The 15,543-nt window shown below is 34.9% G+C and overlaps 1 protein-coding gene across 1 annotated transcript in view; it reads left to right on the top strand.

Annotated features, from left to right (window-relative positions):
• ERp44 (Endoplasmic reticulum protein 44) overlaps positions 1-15,543 on the top strand; it is a 196,800-nt gene that overhangs the window by 52,425 nt on the left and 128,832 nt on the right. Inside the window, exon 4 of the mRNA XM_090404875.1 lies at positions 9,308-9,353. Within this exon, the coding sequence (XP_090261001.1) occupies positions 9,308-9,353 (46 nt within the window). The remainder of the gene's footprint in view (positions 1-9,307; positions 9,354-15,543) is intronic.

Here is a 15,543-nt window from a genome sequence, read left to right as displayed (position 1 = left end):
ACCAACACATAAAGATCCATTTCATTATTGTAAAGAAAAACAATAATGAAATGGATCTTTATGAGTTAACACTAAAGGAAAAAAATGAAGCATATCCTTCATTTTTTTCCTTTAGTGTTACACGGTGATCAGCATTAATTTCAGACAAATTATGGAGACTACAACCGTGTTAGAAATAATTACTTTAATTTCCCGATGTTTCGACCTTCATATTAAGGTGATCATCTGGAATATACACACACAATCATATATAGAGAGAAAGACCAGCTATATTACATTTCAAACAGTATGCCAAAGAGACAATGATTTGGTCAACAGTTATTCTACTGCCCTGACCTCTAGTGGGAAAAAAATAACGACATCAAAGCTATATTCTATTTGTAACATCATCAGAGATCGATTTCATATATAGTTTTATTACAGCAAAAGTGGTGTTCTAAATTAACATGGTAGTTATGTTAGAGTTAAGATCCTGGATTACATACAGTCCTATTTATAATTAACTCTTAGACGGAAAGGTTATGTGGGCAGAATATGTGCCTTCCATATTCTTGGGAATTTTAGACCATCATTATAAATAATGGTCTAAACAAACTTGATGAACAGTTAATATCCATGTGGAAGACAGGCTATGTCCATTATTTATACAACAGCTGTTCCATGGTGGCAAGCCATGGTGGACGTCGATGAGATCCACTGGTGGAGACCTCCTTTTATACAAAAACTGATATAAATGTGAGTCACTATTTCTAGAATCTGCCTCTACATTCTCCAAATATAATTCAAATCAATCAATTCGCTTTCTGTTTTTGTTAATAATCCAGCTGCCACATCTATACATGTTTTGCTGATGTTTAAATTAAGCCCATCTTTGTTACTTTCCCTCTTAACCAATAGAATCAACTTCTCCGGATCTTCCTTAGTTTCTGTCATGAGGGTTGTATCCTCTGCATATCATAAATTATTTATTTTTCTGCCACCAATGTTAATTCCAGCTGGGTCTTTGTCTAAGATAGCCATTCTCATAATATATGAACTATAAATATTAAAAAGATAGGGTGACAGTGTAAACACAGGGCTGTTGCGGCATTGTAAACATGTGCATCGTTTGTATTAATTTTACCTTTATTTGTGTTATCTAATTTTCTCTCTTAATTGTACTTTAATGCCTCCTTAAGGTTATCCTGTCCCTTATATCTCTTGTCTTATTTCTCACAATTAGTCTCTAATGCTCCTATATAAGATGATGCTGTTAGTGAATTGACCTAAGTACTAGACAATTCTAAGGTACAGATAGCAATCTCTTAAGCTGAAGGGAACTTAGGAAAATTTATTTGATTTGTGACTGCGCCACCTAAGTTCCTAATTGATAAGCATCGGAGATGAGCTATAACACCTATAGGATAATTATATCAATGGTCTAATTAGAGCAGTATTAGAGCACTATATCATCTCCCTAAATGTTATCTCATTATCTACCCTTCAGTCCTGATTTGTTTCTATCCACTATAACATTAAAGTTCTAGGAATGTTACAATCAGAAGATCACAATTCTCCTTATGGACCTTACTGATAATACTGGAAAATGTACTCATGAGTCCATTGCGACATGTACTTTACTTGCAGTCCTACTCTGTTTCTGCAGGCTATTTCTTAGTTTCTCTTGTTGTTCTGTGCAGGCCTTCTTTGTACACTGCTTGATATTCGTTTCTTCGTGGGTTCACATGCGGGAAGAGTGATCCCTGTTTGCCGACATACTGGATCGAGTCAAAGGCACCCTACGTCCAATGCACTGAGTGAACTCCTAACTGCAATTCATTGTGGAAATTCCTCCGTAGCCACGGGCGCATTCCAACGAACTCTAGTTGGGATCTGCGAACTGTCCCAAGAAGAATGCAAAAACAAGAGAGAGCCTCCTAAGGTCCCCTACTCCTTTCTTCAGGTCCCTGTTGTAGAGTCAAAGACCCCCCAAATGTCCCACGTGCACGCTGACATCAGTCGTCGTGACCTTCATTGCAGGGTGGCAAGAGTTCCTTCTTTCATGGTCAGAGCCCCCCCCCCCCCCCGAATATCCTGCGAACGTTTTGACGTCATCAACCGTAACCTTCAAACCATTGTTCACCTTCACATACATAATCCCCTGTAATTCCTTTCGCTTAGGGCATAAACACTTCAAAAATATGTCATCTATACAATTTCACTCAGAGGATTAAATAAAGTGCACAATCTTAACAACTAATTTAACTTACAATTTACATGCATTTTCAGATACCCACATGCTAATTTTTTATATGGTCTGTAACGTTACAGACCATAAAAAATTGGCATCCCTTATCTGCTCTACTAAAGACCAACCTCCCCCCCAGACCTACCTGGTGTATACCAGGTCCCTTGCAGCTGTAAGCTGTCCTACTTTGGCCAAACAAGCAGGACAGCAAATATCAGAATTTCGGAACACAAGGACTACATCCGTTTTCACCAATACAGCCACTCTGGTCTTGTTGACCATGCGCTGGATACCTGCCATAGAATACGGTGGAAGAAAGCCAGGATAATACACCGTAGCAAATACTGATATGAAAGGCTTTTCGTGGAATCAGCTTCAGCCCTAAGAAACGATCCAAACCTCAACAAATTTGGCTGCATGAGACTTCCTCAAATTTGGGAAACCTACATCAGAAGACCTTCAGCCCAATCGCCCAAGAATGCCTGCTAGAGGACACAATCAGGACTTTAGGAGAAATAATAGCTTCCTACTTCTTCCTCGCTTACTGTTTTGTTGTGCCTGCATGCACGTGTCTTGTACTTGAAAATGGCAACGTGACGTTGCCGAAATATTGAAATATATTAAAATTTATTTTAACGTATATCCTAGTATGTTGTAATTTCCTTAAATTATATAGTGAAAATGCATTAGCCAACGTCTAAGCCTTTCCACGAAAGTTTGTATTATTATATTTGTATTTGTATATATTTCCTAATTATACATGTGATTAAACTGTCAATCCAATATTAAAATGTTAAAAATGTTTGAGATCTCTTTTGTTTATTTGTTGAATATCTTCTTAGAGATGTTGCCAGCCAAAAAGAGTGAAGCATGTCATTAATTTAAATGTTCAGTTTAAAATTAATAAAATTCTGTGCAATGGCACACTCAGGATTTAATCCTGGAGGGGGTGGGGGTTAGTAGACGATTTGAGAATACACACTACACATCACATACGACCTATGACTGAGCATCTGCAATGATTGCCAAAATACATGATACCCGTGATCTCCCCTGGCCCGACTTGGGCAACGAAGTGGCACTCGGTCTGCCTAAGTACTACTTTGTTCGCCTTGTGTTCGGGAATCACAGCTACTATGATTCCGAAAGCTATAGGGTATTCCCACTGTATGTGACCGCTAATTCATAAGTAGTATAGAAATAGAAGAAACTACACAACATAAATATAAAAAATAAAAAAATAATAAAAAAAAAACAATTTATTAGGAAAGGTTTTTGGAAAATTTTCTAATGTTTTTTTTTTCTCCACCTTTAGGGGTGCCATCCCCCCCCCTAAGATTTTCAAGGCTGTACTGGTGTGAAAACAAATGCATCAAGTTACATGAAAACATACACTTTAGTAACTGTTAGGCTGTTACATTTGATAATTCGTGTTTGATGGCGTGCATGCGTTCGAATGCTTCAGTCAGAATCCGGTACATGACCACTTGTTGTGTAGTTTTTCGCATATTGTAGTTCTGTTGAGCTGAGAGAGAAAATTGATGAGATATTTCCATGTGTCTTTAAGAATAGCACCTTGATTTCTATTTAAATTATTGCCTGTGCATAGCACCACTGCTGCTTCTTTTGAAAGTTCTGTGTCTGTAGTCATTCTCGATGTAAGGCATAGAACTGTTTTTCCAATCTATAATGTGATTTGATGTTGAGAAATTATGAGCTAAACCAGATGTGATGATTCTATTGTGATTGACATCCCCCACATGTTCCTTCCATCTTATTTCAAAACTTCTAGAGGTCTGTCCAATGTAAGAAAGGCCACATGTGTATGGAATTTCATATACTCCAGGAAATTTGAAGAAAGGTATCTCATCTTTGGGAGATCTTAAGACTTGCCTGATCATGGTAGTTGATTTAAAAACCACTCTGATTTTATGAGCTTTTAACATTCTCGCCAATTTTGTGGAAACTGAATTAATATATGGAATGATAGCTGTGGACACATATTGGGACTCTGTTCCACATTGTTGGGGGTTGTCTTTAAAAAGCAATTTGTTTAAAATGTTAGAAGGGTATCCATTCAGAGATAGTGTTAACTATTTGTGACAGTTCTCTCTGTACATCTCCTTCTATCGAAATAGACCTTAAGGCTCTATTACGGAGCATATGAATGATGCTGTGTTTTTGTGATCTATGATGGTTAGACGAATAATGTAGATATCTACCTGTATCTGTGGGTTTCTTATAAATGAACAGTTGGACATTGTTATCTTCTCTCCTCATTAGTATGTCAAGGAAGGGTAGTTCTTTGTTCTTTTCCAGTTCCATAGTGAATTTGATCTTATTATGTAGTGAGTTGATTTTATTAAGAAGCACGAAGGTTTTCCGTGGTGTCCTTCCAGATGATGAACACGTCATCAACATATCTCCACCAAATCAACGGTTTAGGTGAAATGGTGGAAAAAATATCCTTTTCAAGTTTTCCATAAATAGGTCTGCACATGGTGGTGAGAGGGGGGGGGCTACCCATGGTTAGACCTTCCGATTGTTTGTATACTATGTTATTTACTTTGAAGAAATTTGATTTCAGGCAATGATGAAACAACTGGGTGATGGCTTGAGGGAAGAGATCTTTTACGAATGTTGACCACCTCTACGACCAGTACATTAGTGAATAGGGACACTACATCTAAACTAGCCATAATGTCAGTTTGTGATATTTTGATTCTTTTGATTTTTTCCACAAATTGTTGAGAGTTTTTAATGTAGGTCTCTGTTTGTCTAATTTTTCCTTTCATTAAATTTGCCAGATGCTTTGCTAGTAAGTACGTAGGTGAGGATTTTCCATCAACTATTGGACAAAGTGGTACGTTTTCTTTATGAATCTTCAGTGCCCCATAAAGGCGTGGGGATATCATCAGAACTATCCCCAAAGTTTTTTCTTTCTTAAAGTGAAACATCTTACCTTCCATCCAACAACTTAATGGTCAGCTTTGATATTGAATTCCTATATGCAGATGACCCTCTGGAAGATTCACTTCATCTGCCCTCAAGCCTTTACACCAGATATAGTGAAATTATTCAACTTTGTCAAAACAATGTACCAAAAAATTGAAGGGACAGCCATAGGGAACTCACTCCTCTTTGCCACTTCTGCCAACTTTTATCTGGAACATCTAAAAAAAAATCCTTTTTTCATCTATACACCCTCAGCCTTCATTTTGGGTATGTTTTAAAGCTGACGTTTTCACGATTTGGCCTCGCAACAAAGATGCATTGCCTGCCTTTCTAGCAAAACAAATGAACAATCTACAGCCACATTAATTTCACAATGGAAATATAAAAAAAGAAAGTAATCTAATCTTCCTAGACATTCTACTCTACTTCTCCTTGTCAGGTGAATTACTGTATTTTCCGGTGTACAAGATGCACCCAAGAAATTTAATACAGTTTTCTGGAAAAAACCCTAAACTTTAAAGTATGATTTAAAGTACAATCTTTACCTTCATTATATAAGACGCACCCATTTTTAAGATGATTTTTTAAGGTAAAAAAGCGTGTCTTATACACCGGAAAATACGGTAATTACTTCCATTTATTGAAAACCTACCCTTACTGGATGCTATATTCAACAGTAATCTGCATACCATCCTGTGCAGATTACTGTTGGGGGTCTGCTCACCTAGGTCACAAACTTCTGGATAAGCATCATTGAAAAGTTTAGCAAATCCTAAATGATTGCACTAAATACCTCCAATGCTTTCAACTGGGTCTGGCACAAAGGCCTATTAAGTAAGTTTCCATCATTTGGTCTGTCCCGTGACTTCTGCAACTGGGTTGCCAGTTTTCTTACTGGATGCACATTACATGTGATGATTGACGGTTCCCTATCTTCTAACTATGCAACTAATGCTGGGGCACCACAAGGTTGTGTCCTCTCACCCATACCGTTTCTTCTGCACATCACTGACCTGCTCCAGTTGACTATCAATCCAAAACACAGTTTTGCTGACAATGGTACACAACATTTCTCTTTCTCACTTTACAAATCTTGCACCAAACAAACCACTACAACTCTCAGAGAACAACCTCTGCAAGCCTAAATTCTGATCTCTAAACCATTTAATGGAGCGTGGATTACCTTGTCAATTTCAATGCTTGCAGAACACAGTTCTGCCTTATTTCCCACAAAAACATATTTATCCCAGCCTTACCTTTGACAAAACCCAAATCTCTAGGCAAGATTGAGATCTCTCGCTCTCTCTACCCATTGGAATTACCTTAACATCATGACTCTCTTGGCATAAACATTCCAACATTGCCTCCTCAGCATACAAAAAAAAAAAAAAAAAGATTCCTCTATTGTTTTTCTCCCGAACAGTATTAATTCTGTAGAAATCACAAATCTGACCATCCAACAATACTGCTTGCACATCTGGAGAGGTGCCCCAAAGAGCTCCCTAAAGATACTCGAAATGATACAGAAGAGAGCACTCAGACTGATTAACGGCTTATCTGTTACCACCTTACTCCAACTACTCTTACATAGGTGTCTAATATCTATTGCATGCATCTTCTGTAAATATTTCCAAGTGAAATGTTCATCAGAACTATACCCAATAATTCCTCCTCTCTCTCTCTCTCTCTCTGCCAAATCCATTGAAATATGTGCAGCTACCACCCAACATCTCTTCACATTCAAACTCCATACTCATAGAACAAGTTCCTCTTCCTTCTTTCCTAATGCTGTATTGTGAAACGGCCTTCTCTCCCATGTGTTTCCCAAAGAATACAATGCACAAGCCTTTAAATCCAATGTGAACAAGTTCCTCATTTCCAAATTTTCTTCCCATTTACGGTACTAATGTACTATAGGTTGACTAACCAACCTCTTGTGTATGGGCCCAACATAAAAATAATAATAATAAAAGAGTATGAAGAGGAGTTCCTATCCCATATATTACTGGTATCTCAGAACCAATCTATAGAATCCTTAAAAAGCATAATCTAGTGGCTACATTCATTCCTTTCAATAAACTATCAGCATGGTTCCCCATTGTCTTAAGATAAATGAAATATCCCCATGCTCTTCCTTCCTTTTACCAAGTTCCATGTGACTATCACCTTTCTTACTTCAGACAAACTGAATGTGCAGTGGATAAAAGGATGCAATACACCAATCTTACATCATTAATAGGAAATCTTGCCTTGCCCAACATGGCATGGATACCGACCACAATATCCATTTGTCTGAAATGCCCTTGCCCCATTGTCTGAACCTGAATCAGAATGACCATCTCTCACTATCGAAGATATGGGAGTCTCATTCTTATCACATTATTTAAAAAAAATTAATACTATGTTTCTTCAGTTATTCCTCTGCTTTGTTTTATGAATAACATCTGTTTCCAAATAATCCATTGTTTGTGCTCTACTTTGCATTCAACTGCCTAATGTCACTGATATGACCTGTAATTTTCATGTTGCAATAATATGGCTTTTAAATATTTTATTCACTGTTTTCCTTAATTTATGAAACATTATGGCAAGTATTACTAAAACAACAATAAAAAGGTAATTGTCCAAGATCTGCTGAATTTTTGAAATAAATAACATTAAGAATCTTTAATAGACTTTAATTCTTGTCATAGAGAATCCTCTGAAGAGCAAATGTATTGTGTGAATCTGTATAAGTCCTTTTTTTAAAAAAAAAAAAAAAAAGATGATATCACGTGAGCTTTGATATTTTCTTCTCTTCTTGCTGTTAATAATTTCTTGAATATTCATTGTAAGTTGTTACCAAAATCTTTTCTGATTGAACAGAAGGAATTAAATTGTTTCTAGGCAGTATGTATCTAGGCAGCAATCAGAAGTGCTGGGATTTGTCTTCAACAATCAAAGAAATAATACTCCAGGAACAAAAATTTCTCTTTTGAGATATTGAAACAAAATTTTAAATCATAGTTTCATATTTTGAGACAGTGAAATTTGTCAGTTGTGACATAATGGCAATTTTAGAGAAATGAAGTTCATAATGAAAGATGACCTTGTTCCACATCTGGCTTAAAAGTAGTTTTCAGCAAAATAGTAATGAGAAGCTTTCCTTCTTTTTACGTGAAATAAGGATACTTGGAATATTTGTGATGATTTAAAAGTAGTTACATTATTGCAAGGTTTTAGAAAGCACTGCTGTTTTTGTCCTTCTCAGAACATATCAGGAAGCAGGAATATAAAAGATAAACCTTCTAAGACGATATCTCTGTTACTATTGCATATTATTATATGCAATAATTGGTACATCTTAAAGTATTAAAAGTGAAATATTGAATATTCTCACTGAAATTGATTAGAGTATAAATTATTCTAAGATATTGCTGCAATGTTTTTTGATAATAAGCTAAAAATTGTGATGAACTAGTTGATAGGCTGATTAACAGAGTACCAGGAGATAATGCAGCCATTGCCACTAAAAATTCATATTCACTTGGACTTCTTTCTTGAATCGTGGTGCAGAAAGTGATGCGTGGGGTGAATTTCCACCAGGGGAAAGGGAATGATAATGTGACTTGGCAACCACTGTTGGTTTATTCAAAGAGTTGTGCAGAGATTCTTATAAGAGGAAATGAAGTACTTATATATTTCTGCATTTTTTTAACAATTTATTTTGTTTTAAATAGTATAAGTTTGCAAATACTTGAATTTCAGCTGTAACAGTGAATCCTAATGTCCTTGATGAAGAGAGGGGAGGGTCCATTTTTAAATTCCACACATTTTGATTTTACAAAAAGCCCCTGTTGACTAGTATTCTTAATAAGATTTTGAAAGTGTGTGGATAACAACATAACCTAGTGACAGCTTCTTATGAGAGGCAAGGAAAGAAAGCTTTCAGTGACAGCAAGTGTGATCTTATGCAGTTTGGATTGTATGTTCAGTGAAAATTTCCACCCCCATGACCTAAAAATCCTTTTATGGCTTCATTATTGAATCAGACATACAATAGTCTGCATGTTTTTCAGATTTGAATAATTTATTATTTAATGATTATATTCACTAGAAAATAGTTCAAATCTTTTCTGTTTTCAGGAGCCAGGAAAAGTTCTTTTTGGAAAAGTGGACTGTGATGTCGAAAGTAAGTAACTCCTGTTTTTTAGATAATGATGTGACTTTTTGTTTTAATCTTAACATTTTAAAAATTATTTTGGACAAAATTTTAAAAATGTGATCTGCATTTCTTTTATGAAGCTTATTTATGCTTTATTTATTTATAAACTCTGCAGAATTTATTTCTTAAATACAAATGTTTATATGTTAATAAATGATCTTGCAGAGTAGGCATGTATTTTTTTATTTTTTATTTTTTATTTTTTTTCATTTAAATCTTAATGAAACCGTACTAGCATGATCACCTGAATTATAATATACAGAACTTATTAGTATGTATACAAAATATATACTAATATATTAGTAAATTTAAAATACTAAACATTAAATAAAAGCAAAAAATAATGGTTAGCCTAAAACTGTTTCTGATGTTTTTTTAGTATATTTTAATCAAATGTTCCTCACTTCAGACACTATATGCCTTCACTTTGAATCTGAAACTGATAATGTTGGAGTGACAGATAGCAGTTTGGTTTGGAGGAAAATTGTTGATAGGAAGTTAATAATGATGTAAGTGTTTCATATAGTACTATCATAGTATCCTGTGAAATATCCCTTGAGAGTACATGTCAGGAATTGGATGATGATGAAATAGATGATAGGATAAGCATAGCCAGCATAGTGGGGGGGGGGGGGGGGTCCGTTTTTGTTATATATCAGACCCATCTAAAGGTCTGGTATATAATGAAAACTGACTCTCACTATATCATACATCCTACACCTCATATCTTTTGCCATGCAGTTTATTATTATTATCTAACACCTCCAGGGAATCAAGGATCCTACATCTCGCATCCTTTGCCATACAGATTATTATCTAAAACCTCCAGGGAGTCAAGAACTCATTGATGGAATTAAAATCATGGTAATACTATTACGGTAAGCTGTAATTTATACTGCTTTCAAATCTTATTTGAAGTTATCTGCCATTATCCAGTTTATTATTCAGCTCCCTCCTCTCTCAATTCCAGTTGTGTATACAGGTTCTTGCAACCTGTACTGTTAGTCACACTGGAAGATATGCCAAGATCTCTCTTGAAGAACAAAAATGTATCTGATTGTTTGCATGTGTGTGCATTATTACACTTCTCACATTGTATCCTAGATAATGTAATGTCTCTGTGATAGATGAAATATTGGAACTGTTAAAATTTATCATGAGATCATTCATTCAAATTAGAATTATTCCTGTTATTTGTTCAGAGCAGGTGTTTGGATCTCAACTCCAACACATGAAAGGTTGTAAACCTCTAGTACATTAGTCCAGTGGGTACGTTAAGGGTTTTTTGTATTTTTATTTTTTTGCATAATCTGGAAACTGTGCTCTAGAGTCCAAACAGACTTTTTTAAAGTCTAGTGTTTGCAGTAAGCAGGGGTGGTGGTTTCACACCTTGCAATGAAATTTATCTCCCATCTGAAGACAGTTGCAAATATCCATGCACATAATGGGATTCCAACCTACAGCCTGTTGGTTAGAGAGCAGATACTCAAACCACTCAGCCAACCAGCATGGCAGTGTATAAGCAAGGAGAGCTTTTCATGAAGTCTAGGATGTTGGCAGGATCATGAGGGTTTTCTGGTATTCTAGATTGCAGAGGGACTATATGTATTAAGTTGTTGTTAATGGCAAATACCTCAGTTTCCTGAAACTGTCTGCCATTATCCAGTTTATTATTCAGCTCCCTCCCCTCTCAATTCCAGTCATGTATAAAGTTTCTTGCAACCTATACTATTAGTCACACTGGAAGATATGCCAAGATCTCTCTTGAAGAACAAAAATATATGCTTGATCACCAGAATTAGAGAAGGTTGTTTAAGGTGTGGACATTGCAGTTCCCAAGGACGATGACTTCTTGATTTGGGTATCTCATCTGCATCCCACTTTAGAGATAGGCAATTAATAGGTCTGGAGATTGGAGACTGATAGAGACAGCAAACAAATGCAACAGTAAATTTTGTAAGAAGGTATTGGAAGTAGATTAGATCATATAGGATGGGAGTTTGAGATATTGCAAGTTCTAGTGAATGCACATACACAACTCCTGCTTAGTTTGGACAGTTGATAAACAACTGGGCTTCCTTTCTATATGATAGGTGTGGTTTGAATGATTGGCAAATAAAATGGATGTGGAAGGATTTTTTGAATTTTTTTCAAATGTCATTTTTGGAAATGACATATTTTCAAACTGTTTATCTGGAATAAGATGCTGAAACACTAAATTTACAGTATACAACATATTGTTTAAACCAATTTTAAGTTGCGTATCTGAAAGTTTGGCTTAAAAACTTTTGATTTGAATTTTGATTTTGATTTAAATATTAGAGACAATAGATATCTTAGGAAAATTGGGAAGGGGAGAAACAGATGCCATCACTTCAGATCCATACTTTTTTTTTATGTGACTCCCACCCACAAAAGGTTGTAAAAAGGTGGTATAGTACATTAATACTGTGGGTGGGCTAATTATTTCTATTAATTTTGTATTTTTTTTATTCATTTTTTTTATCTAGTCCAGAAACTTTGAGAGACCAAACATGGAACCTTTTCAAAACCCTTTATTCCTCCAGTAAGCGAGGTGGTGATCTCACACTGGGTGATTAAATTTATCTACCACCTAATGTGTATCCATGCCTGTGGCTAGATTCAAAGTTGTAGCTGTGCTTGTTGGAGAACAACTACGCTAACTATTTGACCATCCAGGCAGGCAATAAAAAACTTAACAATATTAATATTAATGAGGATCCAGCAGAGCTGGTGTAAACAGAATTGGAGATGAAAGATAAGCAAAAGAGAATTGATTTGTAGTGACTTATTGGAGGTGTGAAGGGCTTTAAAAAAGTTTCATGTTTGGCCTCTTGAGTAGGGTTTCCAGATTATATAAAAATAAGATATACATATAAATTATACAGTTTAAAAAAATAAAAAGAAACAATCTTAGCTCGTCTACAATACTAATTTGGTATAGGTTTACAACATTTCATGGGTACTGGGAGTTGGAAATGACTGAAAATTTCAGATGCACTTGATTTCTAGAAGAAAATGTCTTACCTCTATCTTAAAACCAACAGAATGCATTCATCCAAATTGACTAACTTTCTTTTTCAGTTTTCAGAACAAGAAATTTCCTTTATATGTTATCAACAGGAATGATATCCAGAAGTTTGTGGTAAATTGTCTGTACTTTGCACCCTTAAATGTTCAGTTACTCTACTTTTTAGAAGCTGTACAACAATCCCTCAATTAGTGTGCGTAATGCTTTCTTTAATACACGCACATTAATCGAAAATGCACTAATCGAATATAATAACCTATGGTAAAAAGTATAATTCGTTCCTCAAATTTCTTTTTTTGAACCTTAATTTTTTTATAAAAGAATTAAGGTATGTCTCAGGGCCTAGTTAAAGGAAAACAATGAAGCTAAAAGACAATAAAACATATTCAGAATATAAATTTTATTATTCTACTTCTTAACAAAGAATTGAGCTAACGTAGTTTGGCGGACATTTTCTTTCTTTTTTTCATACAACCGATGGTATGGCCCGATTGCCTCTTGTACTCTTCTGAAATTTTACAGCTTCTCTCTCTCTCTTCATCAGGGTCAGCCTCTAAGCATTGCTACTTAAAAACTTCGATTGTACAAAAAATATTTTCAAATTGTTTCTGTGAAATCTCTTTTGGCTGACTATCAGTGGTTAAATTTTCTTCATATTCTTCGCGATCTTCCCACTGTGCATCTAAATTTAGCAGGTCGGAATCATTCAATTCTTCAGAATGAGATTTAATTAACTCTTGGACGTTATCATTTAAAGGGATAAAGAAATGAAGGACGTACGAATTGGTCGCCAACACGTGAAATCACGTGCTTTATAGATAAAATTTCCCAACTATTATACAAGGAAAATAGTTACCACTTTAAAAACTACAATGATCATAAAAGAGGAGTTAATTTTCTGACATGTAATAATAAACAATTCATCCCAGAAGACGGATTATCCTATTATAGGAACGGATTCTCCTTTTTTTGGTATGCACAGAAGTGTCGAAGAGTCTCGAATCTGTGAGCATACTATAGCAGACATAAATTTTGGCAGTAAAAATTTGGAACATAGTATACATACTGTATATGGAAGTAGTGTAGTATGCCATTAAAAATAACTTTATAAAATGTTTTAAATCGGTAACTAAATTATATCGTTCTGGTGAGTGATTTTTTAAATTAGTTAGCCATAAAAATGTATAGATAGAAAATTTTTAAAATCTGTAACATTTATTTTTAAGATGCATATAGGCACACTAATCGAATTTGGGTATCGAAAAAAAACGACGCATTAATCGAAAAATTACTGTATTTCTTTTCCTTTTACTGCAACTGTCTTACTGTGTTAGACTTTAAAAAATGTTTATCTAATTAAAGTTTTTTTGTTTTGTTTTTTACTGCAGTTCTATTTTTTCTTCCCATTCAGTTCTTTTCTATTCTGTCCTTTTGCTCATAGTATAACTCCTACTCCTTCTGATATCTGTGCTTGACTGTTTACATTTGGTCTTTCTTGTGATGTGGAGAGATCACATGAGACACAATCTTCATGCATGCTTAGTACAGTTCCAGCTGCCATTACAGTGGCACAGATGCCATGACAGCATACAATGTAATGTTTGAAATATAATCCTTTTTTTTTTTTTTTGCCAACAAATTCATTGTTTTACTTGCTGTCGTTTAAAATTATATCACCTACAAAAAAACATAAAAGTAAGTAATCCAATATCTATGTGTATGTTTTTAAATTGAAGCTACAGTTAGAAAACTGATACAATGATAAACTACATTTGCAAAATTTTACTCATAGATTTATTATACTAAGAAACAAGACTTCTACATGTTTTGGTGTAATTAACAGCTTTATCACAAAGATACATGTATTGAAAAGAAACAAAAAATCTGAACTACAATTGTTTTTGAAACATATTACATTAATAAAAACATAGATCAGTCACATGCATCATTTGACATGTGCAGCTGATCTTCATTGTTGTGCAAGGTCTTTAGTCAGTTATTGGCATAACTGAGATCTGATAGGTTATGATAAGTTACAAAGACATGTGAGAGACTTCCACATGTCATGAAGAATGAAGTTCCTGTTTCAGACACCATATGATCTTATGTACACACCCCAGAGGTATATATATAGATGTACAGACAGTTCTTGACTTATGACGGGGGTTCTGTTCCAATGATTCCATTGTAAGTCGGAAATCACTATATGAACCATTATCATCTGTTAACAATTAACATGCTGCGTGCTAAAATGTGTGGGTCAGTTTTATTTTATTTTTTTGCTCTTACAGTATATTTCTGTAATAAATAATGAAACATGAGCGTACGATTCTTCTGTGCTCAGTAAAATAATCAGATAGAAATCCATGGAGTAAGAATAATTCAAAGCAGCTGGTTTTTAATTGGATAGTTCATCAGTAAAGACTGGGAGAGACTAGGTAATCAACAACATTCTTCAAATTCAGGAATTGCAAAGAAGTGTTCTGAGGATTTTTCACCAGATGCATAATTTGTTGAAACTCTGGGCTCATCTTTTGAGGATGACATGACAGCATGAGTGGAATTCTTTAAAAATGTGTACATTACATCAAACTATGTACCAGATTTCATTTCTGCATAAATTTCTTCATAGCAGGCAATTGCAATTTGCATAATTCTTCTATTTTTCTAAATCACTTTGGGATCCATTTTCTCAAACAACCAAACTGCCTTATTAACAGAGGCAAATGCATCTGCCAATTTCATAGCTGCAAACTTGTTTTTGGAAAGTTGGTCTTTTAAGGCTTTTTGTCAAATCCTGCGGTATTAACATATATTTCTTCTAAACACCATTCATATACTCTGCTGTCACTTCAATCCATGCTACATCTGCAAGATATATTCCTTCCAAAAGTCTAAGGGTTTTCTCACTGCACTAGCAGCAATAGCCTGAACAAAAATATTTCTTAGATAATATGCCTTGAAGACAGCAATATCATATGGGTCTGTGAATTGCAGGAGTTAAGGTAGCATTTGTTGAACATGTTCATGGGATGGCCATCATAAGTACAAGTAGTCATTATGTACATCATAAGCTGAGGACTGTGTGTTTTGTTGTAACTTTTA

The sequence above is a fragment of the Typopeltis vanoorti genome, chromosome 2 (genome assembly GCF_054136105.1).
Source record: "Typopeltis vanoorti isolate ZY-2024b chromosome 2, IOZ_Tvanoo_1.0, whole genome shotgun sequence".
Classification (NCBI taxonomy): Eukaryota; Metazoa; Arthropoda; class Arachnida; order Uropygi; family Thelyphonidae; genus Typopeltis; species Typopeltis vanoorti.
Note: the sequence above shows the minus strand (reverse complement) of the source record. Positions and strands in the feature narration are given on the sequence as shown.